This window comes from Myzus persicae, unplaced genomic scaffold, assembly GCF_001856785.1.
Source record: "Myzus persicae strain clone G006 unplaced genomic scaffold, MPER_G0061.0, whole genome shotgun sequence".
Classification (NCBI taxonomy): Eukaryota; Metazoa; Arthropoda; class Insecta; order Hemiptera; family Aphididae; genus Myzus; species Myzus persicae.
In genome coordinates this window covers 276,221-293,826 of record NW_019102874.1, presented here as the reverse complement: position 1 = coordinate 293,826, position 17,606 = coordinate 276,221, and the positions used below count along the sequence as shown (strand labels likewise).

The following is a 17,606-nucleotide window of genomic DNA, read 5'->3' as shown; positions in this document are numbered from 1 at the left end:
TTATAACACAATATGTCACAAATATTTTATTGAATTACCACTTAAACGAGGCATTTTCATTTATAATAGCAGCAGCTTCCAAACTATTGATAAATTCAATGTATGATGACTTCTTAGAAATGTGTACTGTTAGTTTGCCACAATGGTTCTGTAAAAAGAAAATAATTTTTGAAAATAATATAAAAATATGGTAAAATTAAACAAACTAAATGTATTATTTATATGTACATATTTGGAAACATACTTTTTCAAAATTAATACAGGAGTCCAAAATATCCGAAGTAGATGGCCTAGCGATGATCGTATTGGCTTCAAGTTGAGTATTATTAGGAATGAAATCTCTTAATGCACTTAATTGGTTCATAAGCACATCTATCGAACTATTTATTTTTTCCTAGAAAAATGTTATGTAAATAAAATAAGCTCGTGACTTGGTTCCTTAGAAAAACCAGTTTTAACTTATGTTTAATAAATACAATAGTTGTTAAGTTAATAATGATTAATATATATTATATATAATAGGTATATATAATTGAACAAATTACAATCTTTGTACAGTATTTTTATGTCATCAGAGAAAACAGTTTAAAAAAAAAATGAAAGTACAAAATATGATTAAAATGTTTTTACATAATATTTATATCACAATAAGTTTTATATGATAACAAACATTTATTTCAAATAAATAAATAAATGTTATCAATTGTTCTTAATTTTATTTTGATGGTTGTGGATATATATTTGACAACACACATTATTTTACAAAGACTTTGGAGTTTGTTACTAGTGATTTTAACTGTAGAGACATAATTTACCTTTTCCTCTGAATTTCCGCTCAATTGTTCAAAATCGACTTTATCTACAAGTTGTAAACGTCTTTTATTATCAGACGGGCAGCCATCCAGTAACAAAAGGATAACCGTTTCACCAAATCCTTCCATTATCTTTGCGAGTTCAACCGCAATATTTCCACCCCATGTTTCGCCGACGATCGTGAACGGTCCTTCCGATTGAATTTGTTTCATGGGCTACAAATAAGTACTGCTGTAGATTTGTACTTGTTTTAAGATTAATTGTATGATAGTTACCCATAGTAAACCTAGTGCTGCATTTTCGACAGAGTTAATGTACGAAGGAAATTTAGCACAAAATACTGGATGCATAATTTGATTGATTAAAGGTTGTATCCGCGAAATTCCTAATCCAGGAATAATGAATACCGGCAATAGACTATTATTACCAGTGCTTGGAAGACTTTTAGATGTACATTGTTCAAATCGTGGATATTCTGGTAAATCTGTATTAAGGTCAAGTAACTCTTTGATGGTTTTAGGTAAATATTCTGAGATTGAATCAAAGTTTTCTAAGAAAATGAAAAAATGTATATATATTATGAATAATCATATTATTAAAATGTATTTATGATCAACCATATAGATTTAGTATTTTAGATCGTAAACTAACCATGTTCAGATATTAAGGGATCACTAAAAACAACTGAAACGGGTTTAGAATCATTTACAGACTCTATCAATTTATTTATGTACTTTAATATAATGTCTGGTTTTCGAACGGATTTATCACACTGCACGTTAATGCAATTAGAATTTGCGTTGCTCCTCGACTCGCAGACTTCGATTGCATCACTCTGTATGCAAATGAAATGTTTTAAGTTTGGTAAAACATTTCTACAAGCTTTGTCAATGTTCTTCAATTTTGTGGCGCTCTAAATAATTATAATAAAATAAAAACATATTTTTGTATACATTTATATAATGTTATACTATGTAACTTAACATACCATTTCTATACAAAATAATGCCTCAATTTTTGAATACGATATGAATTCTCGTAACAATGTTTCCCCTTTTTGTGTAGTATTGAATCTTTCAGCCGAAGTCATAATAAACGAAACATCGGAGTACTTTTGAATTAGTGAATATATAGTTCTTTGACTCCTCCTCATAACTGAATTGGTACCATTAATGATAAATATCAATTTTTTCGCGTCTTGTTGAAGAAGCCAGTTAACAGTTTTAATCCACAAATTCGTCGCTGAGCCAATAATTATGTATGCCATTTCTTCTTTAACAAATTTATGATCTGAATTATTTGTTTCAATTACTTTTTCTGAAGTATGGACACTAAATAAGACGTATAAAAAAATAACAATAAGTTCATAAAATCTATATCGAAAAGAATTTAAATCACAATCAAATTGTATATCGTACTTATTAGTAGGTGTTTTATTAGTTTTTGACACGTCTTCATATAGTTTACAAACTACTTTATTCTTGATACCATTTTCAACAAGCTGCTTGAGATGGTTTTTGGTTTCGACAGGAGAATTAACTATATTTAATAAGTCTTGTACGCCATATAATGAAATATTTTTTAAAAACATATACATGCCTGTGCAAAATAAATAAATAAAAATGTAGGTAGGTCGCTGATTGTATTTCTATTTTATCTACCATTCTTACCAATTTTTGTATGGACATTCACATCTTGTGAGCCAATGTGTATAAATGAGCCAAACGATTTTACACATCGAAGAGAAGCCAACAGGAATTCAGTTGGTATAGCATTGATAACGATGTCACATCCTTTTCCCTTTGTTAAACTCATTAGTTGTATTTCAAACTTGCTATTATTGAGATCTAGTATATTGCCGCTACTCAACTATTAATTGTTGCTAGAATTGAACATTTTTAATTTATCTAAGTTTTAATGTTAAGACGCTAAAACTATTTTTGAAGATTCTATTAACCCTTACCTTTGGAAACAAACTTTTTATAAAGTCAGATTGGTCAATATTATATGTCGTTACGTAGATCTTACAATTAAATTCGAGGGCAACTCTTATAAATGCTTGTCCATCATGTGAGCACCCATTATGTATAAGTACTGAATCTCCAAATTTAACACGTGCTTTGCTTACCATACAATAGTAAGCCTGTAAATTTTTTTAAATATAATTAAAAAGTTATAAAAAATAAATTAAAACAATAATTACCATTGAGTAAGCTAATGGACATTTTACTGATTCTTCCAGGGTCATTTCAGAATTTACATACCACTTCAGAATATTATCAATTTCGAATCGCTTATTTTTAGATTTATATTTTAAAATACCCATCACACTTTTTCCTTCATTGTCTATACCCGAATATTGAGTACATACTTCATCTTCCTTTATTAACAATACCATTATGAAATATAATATAATATACATCAATACATTTATTGAAATATTAATGAGTATTTATTACCATTAAATTTGTTTTAAAAGATCCTATATACTTGATGGATAATTCACTAAAATCAAATAAAAGTTAGGAAAAAGAGTGGTAAGCCTCTAGTTCATTATACAAACCTTTCACGATTAACATATTTATGCAGATCATCAGCATTTAACTCTGTAGAGATTTTATCCAAACAAGGAAGTATGTTATAACTTCCCCAGCTGTTATTTTTTAATATGTTTTGCCTTAACCCTTTAAATATTTGTTCCCTATAGAAGGTTTTGGTCAAATCGAACAATTGTACACCGTCGTAAAGTAAGACATATCTAAAAATTTATGTAGTGGTAAATTGTTAATCAGTTTTCTATTAAAAATATGAATGTTTACCTAAAACCAATCATAGATTTGATATTTTCAATTTTTTGCACCACTTGCAATGAATTTTCTGAGTCATTTTTAATCAAAACTATTGGTGAAACGTTACTAGATAACGATTTAAGTCCTCGTTCTATGTCGTCAGCCCATGAACTATTTTTAGTGCTCACCTCTAAAATTTTGTTCGGCAATTTCACTAATCGTGTTATTAGACGATAAATAGAACCATTATGCTCATATTGAATAATTGTGGTATATGTATCATCAACAGTCGAATTCTTTATCAAAACAAAGACTTTTCCTGCGCAATTTTTTATATCTTTATTTAATTTCTCGTTTAAATGTTCAGTTACCAAAAGTAGTACATGATTTGATACTAAATCTGTTATTTGAAAATTTGAATATTCTTCAACATCTGCCTAATATACAAACGATGCAATGAATATCTTAGATGAGTATATAAATATAAATTAGTTACGACCTTTAAAAATGGCTGTATTTCAAAAACCCTTTTAAATGATTCTACAAATATAGCATCATTAATTTTTAATTTGGTTTTTAACTTTGATGACGAATGTACAGTATTTTTGACAAGTTGCATACAAATGCTTAAAAACTGCATAAAATTCTAAAAAATAAACAATAACAATAATAAACAAATTATTTTTATCATTTAAATTTAAAATAATAGTTTATAAAAATTACTTGAATTTTGGGATTAGGTTGTTCAACAAATTGAACTTTTTGAACATTCAAATTTATTGGCAGTGGTTCAATTGTTGGAAAAGTGGATGTCTTTAAAGTTTCAATTTCTATCCCGGGCCCTCTAATAACATTAGTTCGAGTATCAAATGTAATATAAACCATCGATCCGTGATTAATATTTTTGATTATTTCACTATCGATAACTAAACTTCTAAACCAAGATGGAAGCAAAGGTAAATCATGATGTGATTGAAGATCAGCAAACATTTTTAATTGCATCATTGAGTTGAGATTGATGTTAAGATCGTTTTTCCAAAATATATTTGCCAGGAAACCTAAAAACTTATAAATAATGTAGTAATACAAGTATTTTGGTAGTTTGTAAGGTACCTATAGTATATTTTATAAAATACAATACCTTTATCGTGAATAAGAATTTTTTGAATGGTACAATAAGGAGTTGAGAAATTGATATTATTTTCAGAAAATACTCTATATATTTCGTTATCTGATATCCATTCATTTTCAATATTAACTTCATAATCTGTTGGTGGTTCTGGGCTAATAAGATGGTTACTATCATCGATGTAAACCAATCCAGTTAGTAAAATATGTTGAGATTCAATTACTTCGAAAGAACCAGTACCTGGTTGAATTTGTGTATAGAAGCCATTGGACTCTAAAATAATATTCAATATTATAGTAAATATAGAATTTTTAATTCAAAAGATCATATATAAGGAGCACAGCATGTTTAAACTATTAATATTTAGATTTTTCATACGAAAAGTATATTTTAGTTTTTTCAATATGTGAGAAGTAATTGAACATAAGTGAGTGTAAACTGTTATAGCATTTTTCATGACAAAATGCAGATTTCCGGAATTACAATAATAATGAAAATAAACAACAAGAATTTGTAGGAAAAATCGTTTAATTTTTTTTCATTAACGTCCAATTATAGTGTACCCCCAATCGTGGTCCAGATAAAATGCGTGGTATACCGTTAATTAGTTACAGTTAGTTTGAACTAATGGAAAATAGTGAACACTGGTTTTGTGCTGGAACTTTTACTAGGGGTCCATCAGCATTTTCCAAATTATACAATATTCATGAAATATGTAAATATGTTATTCAAATGTAATCTCTTCCGTTTATGCTTCACTGCTTGAGAAAAGGAGGAAACTTAGAAAACATTTTTTCGAGCGGTTATATTGATTAATTTAAATGCATATTAACCTAAATAGTATAACGATGGATTACGAAAAAGCAGTAACGAATTATTTTAATAATTGACCCTAAACCTATTATTGTTATTTTAAGTACTGACACTTAACCTAATATTTTTTATTTTAATTATTGACAAGTTTATTTATGAAAAATCTTATATCCAATTGTATTATTTATTGCACATAAATGATAAACAGAGTGTATCTTATGACATTATCAATTGTAGTTTAATAGCAACTGTCGTACACTATAAAGTGTCCACTATCTATTTCCGCACTATGAATTGCCCACTATCCATTGACATGGATCCAAATTTCATACTCGAGCTTCTAAATGAATGCGAAGAACGATTTTTGAACTATAGCTAAATAATAAAAATTGGTTGAGGATAAATTGTTATTATACTTTTGATCACCTATCCAACAAAATTTTAATTAAAATCCCCCACATATAAAATTGTTATGATTGCAACAATCTTTTTTTTTCTAAATTTCTATTACTTACATAAACACATGAATAATCTTGTATTAAGTCTTTACTCATGGCTTAAATATATAATGTCGTCCAAATTTGAACTTAAAATAACTATTAAAAAAAACTGTGTCTATATTTTTTAGATTTATATACTACATATAATATATACTATTAGAGAATACTTTAAGAGCATAGAAATACTGTTTACAATATTTTAAAATAATATAAAGAATATCCTAGAATAGAACTTAATTTACAAAAGTCGAAAACGTAATTTAATTGCGTTAGGTGGTCGATTTGATATTTAAAATAGACAGCTATGGTAATAAATAATAACTTTGTTTAGTATAATATAAAGGTAATTTTTACCTTCTGCGGTTGAAATTAGAGGTGTATGAACAAAAACATTTTCAAATATTGTTTGGTATGATTTATTTAAGGTAGCTGATTGTTTATTTTCTAGTGATTTCAACACTTCTGTCTAGAACAATAAAATTAATTTATTAAATGGTACCGCTGAAAATAAACTATATATTATTACAAACATACAATGAAAAATGATAGAGGCACCACAACTGCATCGTTTACTTTATGTCCTAAAAGATGTCTCGATGTCTTATCGCGTAAACAAAGTTGTACATAGTCTGATTTTGACTGAAAATCAAAATGTATATGAACATAGTAAAAATATGGCTTATTGTGTATAATTAACTCTTACATCACCATAATGAGTGTTAATTGGCCAAGTTTCATCGTGATTCCAAGTTACAAGAGGTGCTAAGCTCGGAGTTCCTCTTGAAACGGGATACTCTGGTGGAGGGTAGATCGTATCCAGATTAATTTGAAGGCCACTTGAATAAAGTTCACCAAGTGTTGTTAGAAAATGTTTTAGTGGACTTTTACTCCCTCGTTTTGCTACAGAGACAATTTTACACGAACTATCTAAGGATGATTTTAATATTCCTTGAAATAGACCGTGAGGAGCTATTTCTATAACTATAACATTTTTAGGTATTTTTCGACATGCTTCAGAAAAATAAACAGTATTCTTAAAATTATTTGCATGATATTTTCCAGAGCTCCGTTGTGCTAATTCACTATTCCAATTTTCTTCAGGAATGGAAGTTGATATCCATCTAGAAGATCGTTTCTTTGGATCTGGTACCGCCTGATAATAATTTAATTCATTATTTATTAATAAATATATTCAATGTTATTCCACCAAGTATAAATTTACTTTTTCAATAAATTTCTGAACAAATTCAGATTGTCTTCTGACCATTCTTGAATGATACGCAATACCATTTGAATCCACAGTTCTAACAAAAACGTTTCGCTTTTTCAAAGTTTCTAAGTAATCTTCTAATTCATCAGCAGGACCACTTAAAGTAACATTATCTTCAGAATTATGGCACCCTATGTCAATACTGGATGGCAAATCTGGTATATTTTGATAATTTAAGCCTAGAAAAATCATATTAATAAAATATATTCTTACCATGTATTATTTTAAAAAATCACACTTACCTACCGATGCCATGAGCCCTTTTTCTGGCTTTAAGAATTCGGCTACTTTGCCTCTAGCATATGCTGCCATTAAAGTTTGGTATTTATCGAAACATCCATCAGCGTAAGCGCATCCATTTTCACCCAAAGAATGACCAAACATGAAGTCGGGGCGAATACCAAGTGTTGCTAATAGATCTACGAATGCGATCTAAAGAAAAACCATTTGCAAACAATAATTATTAATTTATAATTTTTATAAACAGATATATCAACAATGATATACATAAAAGTATTATTTTTTATAATATTACATCCTAACAGTATCTGGAATATTTGATCTATTTAGGTACGAGGAAAAACACATATTTTGTCTAGATTAAGAAATGATAAAATAAAACCACTGCAAAGCTTTGTCACGTAAAGCTAATTATTTTAACTTTTGTATTAGTGTACTATGATCAATAGTCTCTAAGTTTTGAAAACGTATTACAAGATCTCTTATAAGTTTGTCTACCTTTATCAAAAAAAAAAAATGAATAAAAGTTAAATTGAATTTTTATGAACGTATGAATTTCAAATTTTTACAACAGTTGATATTCACTTGATTTTTCATGGAGCAATTGTCTTATTTAGTTGTTCAAAATCAAATAACCATAGATACTTGAAATGTGCGATATATGTTTATTTTATCACTTTATATACTTTATAAAATGTTCAAAATATTTGAATCATTTTGAGCTGTTTAATGACATTTTCAAATTTTTAATTTTTTTTAGTTTTTTTTATATTAAAATTTCAATAAAATGTCATTTGTTGGGTTTAAAAGCTTGATAATTTCATGCAAGGCGTCTCAAACATTGTTACAATATTAGTAAAATACATAGACAAGATATTATTTTTTTATAAGGATTTAAAATTTGAATTTTAACATAATTTATGAAATCGAAAATTTACTAATTATTTTGTAGTTAAACATTTTTTAAATGTTCAATTCTTATAGCTATAGATTGAAAATTTAAAACAAGGTCCCAATTGAGTGTTACATTTTGTAATCAAAAAATCTAAAAAATATATTAACGCAGTTTTATTTAATTGTTACTTTAAGTTCAAATTTGAATTAAATTACATATTAAAACCTAGTATAACGATTCTAGTTATTTTGTTGTAATTCAAAAATATTATTCGCTGATACTTGATACTTTTAGAGTAGGTGTATTATTATATATTATATACTTCCTATGATATTTTCAATTGCAATTTTTCGCAATGTAACTGAATTTAACTTACTGTAATTTTAACTGGCTTATAGTAAAATAATCTACTTTAATCACAATAATATCATAAAATATATACCTACTTAGTATTATTGTAGACTGATAGATCGTCTTTACTAAGAATCGTTTTTAACGATTTTTTAATGATATTTTTATTATGTTACTTAATCACTGACTTTAAATTTAACACAATATGTCATGTATTCCAGTGAATATTTTTAGACATCTAATGTACAGCAGAGCGTCTCCCATTTACCCGGATTTTTATAATTGTTGGTTCTTTAATTCAGCTTAACAAGAGTCAAGATATATAAAAACATTAAGTGTATAGGTAATGCTAATATAAACATTAAAAAATGATAAAATGTCATGTACCTACTTAATTACGGTTATTTTGTTTTAGATTTACATTAAAAAACAATATCGATTTTGTTGAAATGTTAATTTTTTTCCTTATCTCGTTGCTTTTGATAAATACTGGGGATTGCTTGACTCCTAAAGTACCAACTAGATTTACTTCCCTACCAGAAAATATATGCGGAAGTAAAAAAGTAAGTAAGTTGTACAATTTGTAAAATCAATACTTTCATAATACCTCTCAGAAATTAAAAAAAGTTTACCAGAAAGTCACATTAATTTCTCATAAAGATTTAAACTTTTAACAAAATTCATCGAATTTACGTACATTTTCATTATTTTGTAGTGTAGAGGACGCGTGATGTATTGTTTCCGTTCTACAAATGTAAAACGCAGTAAAAACTGTTTCGTGAGGGGAAAGAATTGAGAAGGCTACAGTTATAACTAAAAAACCAAATTTTCACCATGAATAAAAGAGAATTTTAAATGTGTCTTATGGTTTTTTTTTCGATAAGACCAATATACTAAAAGTTATTTAAGTTAGAAAAACGTTAGAAAATATTATCTTCTATATTGTGTAAGCTTTTGGTGTCTCTACTATATCTATTGACTTAGTGGTTTTATTTTAAGTTCAAATTTGGACAAATTCAGACATTTTAAAAAAGAATAATAATTTCAGTTATTTTGTCGCAATTTAAAAATATTATTTGGGGTTACCTACTTGAAACTTTTGAAGAATATTATTATATTTTGTACCCACAGTGGAATTTTTCTAATGCAATGTTTTTGGAAAAAATAAATTCAACCTACTTTACCTATCACTAATAATATTGATTATAAATACTAGTCTTTATTAAATAACAAAACGCATTGTAAAATGACTACTATTTGAAATTTTAATAATTGATAGGTTTTTCAAATAAAAATTAGAGCTGCAAACATAGGTATAATGTAAAAAGATTGTTTTTTTTTCAATTAAAAATGTTAAAGCAATAGATAATTCAAAAGATAAGTTGAGATAGTTAGTATTTACTTATTTATAATTTTCTTTAAATATATTATGAAGCTGAAAAGGATTTAAATAAAAAATTTTTATCCTTTTAAGTTTAAATTAAATATAAAGTTTATTAGTGAATTTATCATAGCGACTCACGATCTCCAAAAATATAACCCTAACATGCAATTTGAAATTACTTCTAGTTCAAAATTCAAGAGCTTTAAAATGTAAATATAGAGACTTCTCTGATATTATATATTTTTGTAGTATAATATAGCCGGTTTGACGGTGTCGTCTGGACGTATTTTTAATGTGACCATGAGTATAGAAAATAAATATGGTATAAAACAATATTTTAAGACAGAATCGGCGATCCTTTAAATTTAAAAATTTAAAAATGCATGTTGTTATAAACTGCTATTAAGATAGTTAGATAAGTAATACATTTTTTATTACATTTTTTTATATTGGGGATTTATTATAATTATAATTTAAAAAAAAAATTAATTTAAATTAATAAATAAATCTATCTAAATAAATTTAATAGATTTTAATACATATTTTGAACTTTTTAGTACATATTTCTGTACGTACATAGTTTTGTTGTGTAAATGCATACTTCATAAATAATAATAAATAATAAGTATTAATTTGTAATGGCACATTCTCAATTTTTTCATGTGGCACAATATATAGGTATTGGCCACCTTTGCTTTAAACTATCAAATGTTTTTATTTGTGTTAAAAAATTATCTATAAATTCCAATAACGTTTGAGTAGTGGTGATGGACTCTCTCTTCTCCCCTACGTCTAGTATACAAATGTTAACATATTTACAGGTTTGTCCAATTATTATATTATTGTGTATACAGATGGTAATTATTAACGTCTTTCAAAACACAATAAAAATAATAAATAAAAATCATCAATATGGGATACAATTTTGTGTATCCTGCAAATGTCGCCCCTATTCAGTATAACATTTAATTTCACTCACGTGCATAGTAGCTATTGCTAAAAATGAAATAACTGGTTTTTGTTTAAGAACTTCGGGATCTGGATTTGTTAATATATCAAAAATATCGTAACCAATAGGACGAATATATTTATCACATTGTTTAACACTATCAGCAAAGCATGGTATTTCCATTAGATCTGACGCCATTCCAGGCCACTGTGATCCCATACCAGCAAAAACAAACCATACAGGACGATTGAATTCACCTATTTCCTAAAAAACAAATACAATATTAATACAATGTATAACATTAAACAATCTTTCTGAATGTGTAATGCACTTGCTTGTACTCCAAATGTTGGTGAAACTTCTTCATTGAGTATTGCATAACCTCTATGAAAATGGCCAGTTGTATTTTCACTGAAGGCATTTTGAATAAGTCCTAAATATTCGTCATCTCTAGGCAAAGATTTGACTCTTTCTATTGCTTCAGAAATGCCTTTTTCTGTCCTCGATGACAAAATAACTAATCTTTGACTAGGTCCTAGTCGAGGGTACATCTTAGTTTTGGGATTCTGCTTAAGTAAAACATGACCAATTGAAGATGGCATTCCCAAAGTTGTTGTTGCAACAATTGTCCCTTCTAACTTAGTCGGTTCCGTGACCACCTGTACAAAATTGTTTAGAAGTGTACGCAGTAGAAAATATATGTTATATTATATTAGACAATTTTTACCTTCATTTTTTCTTTCTTTAAAGCTTCAATTTTAGTATTTGGTGATACATAGTTGATATTAGGTGGAATAACACCAGAGTCTAACGCTATTAATGCTTTCACAATTGCTATCAAACTTGATGCACCTTCGGTGTGTCCTATGTTACTTTTTATTGATCCAATTAGTAAAGGAGAGATCCTTTGATTTTCACAGAAAATTTCTGATGATACATTAAGTTCTTTTTCTTCATAATACTAAAAATAATTTTATTTTAACATAATGATTTTACTAATTTTATTTTAAAAAAAATAATCTATTACTTTGCAAGCAGATCCATCGGATTCTAAATAAGAAACATTTGATGGTGATACTTTACAATCTTCATAGAACGATTTGAAAAATTCTCGGAATGAATCTTCAGATGGTCGTATAAAGTTAATTGCTTTTTCCATGCAAAGTCTAGCATCACAGTGCAAAATAGTACCGTAAGAACGCAATGCATCAGTAGATCTTTGGAGAAGAAGTACAACAACACCTTCGCTTCGACCGTATCCACTAGCTGTAAATACAATTTTTACATTTAACAAAAATACAATTTTATAATCATAATTGCATACCATTTTCGTCGAATGACCGGCAAATTCCATCAGTACTAAGTTTATTTAATCCTATCCAATGTTTTGCCATATCTGGATGCCAAATAATATTGGTTACGCCAACCAATGCTGCTTTAATCCTACCTTTAGCTACATCCGCAGCAGCTTGTTTTAAAATTTCTATACCCCCAATCCAAGATGAATCAATTGTATAACTTGGTCCTTGTAAATTAAATATGTTAGAAACTCTATTTGCCAAAAGAGCTCTGACATGTGCAAGAAGCCAAAATGGTGTAGTTAATTTCTCATCACATCCAATCGCTTCACTATCACTGACACATGATGCCGTGTAAACAGAAGTTTTTGATCCGTAGAAATGTTTCGGATTCAGTCCTCATCAGGGGATTAGATAAACCAAAAAGGATTAATACCTTATGAAAATTAATTTTATATTCATTTTGAACTTTAAATACCTGCATCAATTATTGCTTCGTAAACTCTTTCCAATAAACATCTTGTTAAAGGATCCAATGCTTTTACGACTCTTGAATTCATTCCCATAAACGTATCATCCAGTTTTTGATGCACGCTTATTTTTCCAGTGGCAGCTGGAACTCCTGGCCATTCATCTGAAATGATATAATTTTAAGTTGAAATAAATATGATCAATTAATTTATACATACTTATTTTATATTAATTATTAACTAATACGAATTATGATACAGCATGATTATCTTAGTTTAAATTATTCTTTGTTTTACAAACAAAAATACTGTCGTATAGGGATAATAGTTAGTTATAGAATTCCATTAAAATTAATAAGAGAACAACTTGGATACTGTTTCGCAGTGAATAACATAATATTATAAACGCAAATATAGTATTATATGATAAAAGAATATAAATACTAAATAGTTAATAGTTTTACATATTTAGGACGCGATATCACAAGTTATGGAAGAAGTGTGACGGATATAAAAAGTAGGATAGCCCAAGCAGCTTTCAATAAAAAGAAAAACTTCTTCACCTTAATGGCAGTAAGTTTGGTGCGGAGTAAGGTAATGTACAATGTATAGAGCAATAATTTTAAAAATTCTGAAGATCAAGGAACCCAAAATTAAAGCCTTTAAAAAGTTGTGCTGGAGTTAATAGAATTTCATAATCACAGAGAATATGGAAAGAAAACATCATTCGGTAATCAGTAAATAATATAATATTTATAAAACAAATTTTCTTAATAATTTTGATCTTTTAGATCAAATTAAATGTTTTAGTTGTACCTAATATTTTTGCTTCAAAATTTCCAGTCCTTTTTCCTTATGTTAAATGATAACATATAGTATATACGTTTATGCATGTTATATAATATTATAATGTAATAATGTAATGTTATATTTATTTAAATTTATTAAAACTCATGAACTCATCGGCATACAAGTGGTTTGCTTACTTAGATAGTTGGATGAGTTTCCAGAAACTATTCTTTAATGTTGCAATTAATTGTATAGTAATTATTATAAACTATAAAATAACACAGTTATCATATAGAACACATATGTATTATAGTAATAAATATGTTTGACTAAAATCAAATAAAAGGAATTACGATGATAATATTAAAAAAATAATAGTATTATTAGCCTGTTATTATTTTATACAAAATGCTTCTGTATTCATTTCATATTATTATTTTTTTAAATATATATATATATAAGGAATCGCCAGTATCAAAAATAAATAATTATTTTATTCACTTTCTGGTTTATTATTTTAATACTGCTTAAATGACTATTAGTAAATAATTAAGATGCTTTAGAGTTGAACCCACCTTTATTCCATCTGCAATCATTTTCGGTTACCATATTCACTTTATTGTTTAAATTTATTCTCAGTTCATCCATGTTTTCCGACATGGGAAATTTGCCACCCACGCCGGATATGACGACTTCGAAAATATCTTCTTTGTCCTCCATTGTACGAACCCGAATAGTAAATTATACAAATTGTGAAAAATATCTTTGTATTGTATGTTACTAAACGAAACCGAATGCACTTTACCTACATAAGCTGAAACAACCGTCGTGCACCGAAGACCGAATAAAAAAATACTACGACTAGGTACACTATAGATTCGTATAATTAGGTAAGGCGTATCTGATTATGGATACAGTCGAATAAATTCATTACAATTGTTAGATTTTGACACTCAGCGTACGACTTTGTAAGTAGACTTTAATTTCAAACCTATACACGATAACCAATTGTTTCTACATTATGTATTCCTGCGTTTAAAAGGTCAGGGACAAATGATAATTAGATCGTACGACATAATGTGCTACTCTTTGTGAGAAAAAAAGTCATAAATAAATAGAAGCGTTCAATGTGTTATATTATTTGATACATAATTAATTTCTCTTTTAATTAAAACACAATTCATTTTATAATATTATTACATAAGGTGGGTCTACGATATGATATACAATTTTAATATACCTAATAATAATAATAATTGCACCCAACAAATGCAGTCAATCCAAATCACGAGCTAAAAATAAGTGTAACCATTAAAAAAATACATTTTGTACTGCGCATGCGCGCACCGTAAGTGAAATTTTCACAAAATATGTATTTCATTACCTCCTAGGTTCCCTCCAAAAAATGTATTTCAATAAAAATTCATCCGGCGGGAATATTTAGTGTTACCTTAAATCGTGATCACACTGTATATATGCAGGGTGATCCAAAATTCACGTTACAGTCATTTTATCACATACATGTTCAAAATAGTTAAAAATATATATCACAAAAGATTTTTGATTTAGAAACATATATTACGATTTCATAATTGTATAATTGTTTACAATATTTTAGGTTGGTTTTGGGCTGTCAACTTTAGAAATTCTAATGGAAACCTATTATTTTTTTAAATAGCTCTCGAACTAGGGTTTTGCATTAATTAATCTTGTCCATGCAGTAAAATTTAATTAAAAAATGTCTTTACATTATTTTTCCAAAAAAGGTATAGGTTCTCATTTGTATTTCTTAAGTTGACCCCTCGAAAATATTGTAAACAATTATAAAATTATGAAATCATAATGGATGTTTCTAAATCAAAAAAATTTTGTACTATATATTTTTCACTATTTTGAATATTTATTTGATAAAATAAATAAAAAAATACATAAATAACATACATTTTTAATCACACCGTATGGCCGTATATATATACTAAATGTATTAATAAGTATATACAAGGATTTATATATATATATATATAAAATATAAGCTGTATAGATTATAGACGTATATATATGAAATGTGTATTAGTAATTCAAAATACTAGGGCGTTTTATGGCTTAAAAGTATCAGTGGCGTACATTCAAATTTGATCTGGGGGGGGTTTAAAAAAAATAACCAACACTAAAACTTTCCCTTTAAAAATACCCATTTTCTTAACAATCAAATACATTACACGTATAAATATTAATAGGCAAAACAGCAAAACAAATACAAAGGTTTACATAACTCATGGCAGTAAAATATTATTTAATATGCACATAGTAAATACAGATAATTATATATATATATTATATTATTAATTATTTATAACAAAAATTCTAATCTCCTTTTTTTATTNATGTATAATTATTCATCAATTGAGAGCGGCTGGGCCGATTTGGGCTTAATTTTTTCTTTAATTGTTCGTAATTGCCAGGAGAAGGTTTTTACGAACACATTTTCGGAAAAACCCTTTTTTTTTAATTTTGTTTTAAAAATTGTTTTGATTTAATTTTTGAGTTCCGTAACTTTTTTTCGAATTGAAAAAACTATAGAAAGCTTTAGCTTATAAAATTGTCCATTTGACATAATGAATCGTTGAAATGGGGCCCTCAGCCAACACAAAAAAAATGGATCAAAATGTAGAAATATATCGTGTATTCAATATTAGGTATTAATATTATGTATCACTATATAAAGTGAAGTTTAAATTTTGTAAAGTGATAATTTTCGTATTGTTTTTATTCCGTTCGATTTTATTTTAAAGTCGTAAATACCCTCTCTTTAAATAGAACGCAATAGTCGATAATAGAGATAAAATTTAGGTTTTATCTATATGTAATATGATTATTCGATTATTACGACTTCATTTTCCAATTTCCGTTGTTGGCGTTACCAGAAAAACTGCGTGAGTACAATTTTATTTTATTTTACTAATCTAACAAGACACAATCCTGGATGGCTTAGATTCACAACTGGACCCGATGGGTCCGACCCGGGGAGTTGCTCAAACAGAGATTTTAAGATTTACGAAGAAAATATTTGTTTACATACGGTTGCTACTGGTTATAGGAAAAATATAAATATATTTAGTAGAAATGGTTATTTTTGTTTGTTTATTGGTTGCCTGCAGTGGTTCATCGGGCAGATCAGGTATAAGCATGCATACAATTGAATTTTCGCACATTGCCTACTAAGGTGGCTGAGTTGTAGTTGAGTGTGGCTTATAGTCCGCTATCAAAATAAATATAAAACATAATATTATTTCAATAATACACAGCAGGTAGGCATTATATACTGTTCGCATTATCACCATCGAGTCTCATATAGAGTTGGCATTTTCAACGGGCAACAAAGTGCACGGGATCAGCTAGTTATACATAACTATTGTAGAGTTATGTTAATTTTATTTACCATCTTAACTTTAATCTTATCGAGTTCAATATTTTTTTCGTTAACTTTAACTGAAGGCAATTTGATTGAATTAACTTAACTTGTAACAGATAATTATTTTCACTAACTTGCCCAACCTTATTAAAAATGGAATTTTATTTTGGATTCATTGATGGGTTTTCTGCCCTCAATTCTGGTGGAATAAGCATTTATCTTTAATGTTATTGTTAAAAATATCAGTCAACAAATATCCTACAAAATCTTTGGGAAAAATACTTATAAGTTCAGTGAATGCTTCATATTTTATTTCATGACATGCAAGGAAAAGCGAAAACTTCAACCACTTTCCAATTTCCTCATCTGAATCCATAATATACATATGCTTCTCTCAAACTCTCTGAAACTTGTTTTTCTATTTTATTAGGAGTGTCAACCTACCTATAATTGAGACTATTATTGAGTCTTAAACTATTTTTTTTCTGAATTTTTAAAATTATT

The 17,606-nt window shown here is 27.6% G+C and overlaps 1 protein-coding gene across 1 annotated transcript; it reads right to left on the bottom strand.

Annotated features, from left to right (window-relative positions):
* Positions 1–11: 11 nt before the first annotated feature.
* On the bottom strand, positions 12–14,527 carry LOC111033319 (fatty acid synthase-like). Its single transcript, XM_022314001.1, has 28 exons — positions 14,266–14,527; positions 12,910–13,065; positions 12,458–12,829; positions 12,161–12,399; positions 11,861–12,094; positions 11,469–11,792; positions 11,164–11,397; positions 7,557–7,746; positions 7,267–7,493; positions 6,748–7,197; positions 6,579–6,683; positions 6,399–6,510; positions 4,744–5,004; positions 4,326–4,660; positions 4,102–4,248; positions 3,633–4,039; positions 3,377–3,571; positions 3,273–3,318; positions 3,017–3,193; positions 2,777–2,956; positions 2,484–2,682; positions 2,232–2,412; positions 1,802–2,144; positions 1,465–1,726; positions 1,089–1,363; positions 816–1,028; positions 245–394; positions 12–148 (listed from the first exon to the last, which is right to left on the bottom strand). Exons 1-28 carry the CDS (start codon positions 14,408–14,410, stop codon positions 35–37), a joined length of 6,273 nt encoding a protein of 2,090 aa, XP_022169693.1. The 5' UTR covers positions 14,411–14,527; the 3' UTR covers positions 12–34.
* Between the last annotated feature and the right edge of the window lie 3,079 nt (positions 14,528–17,606).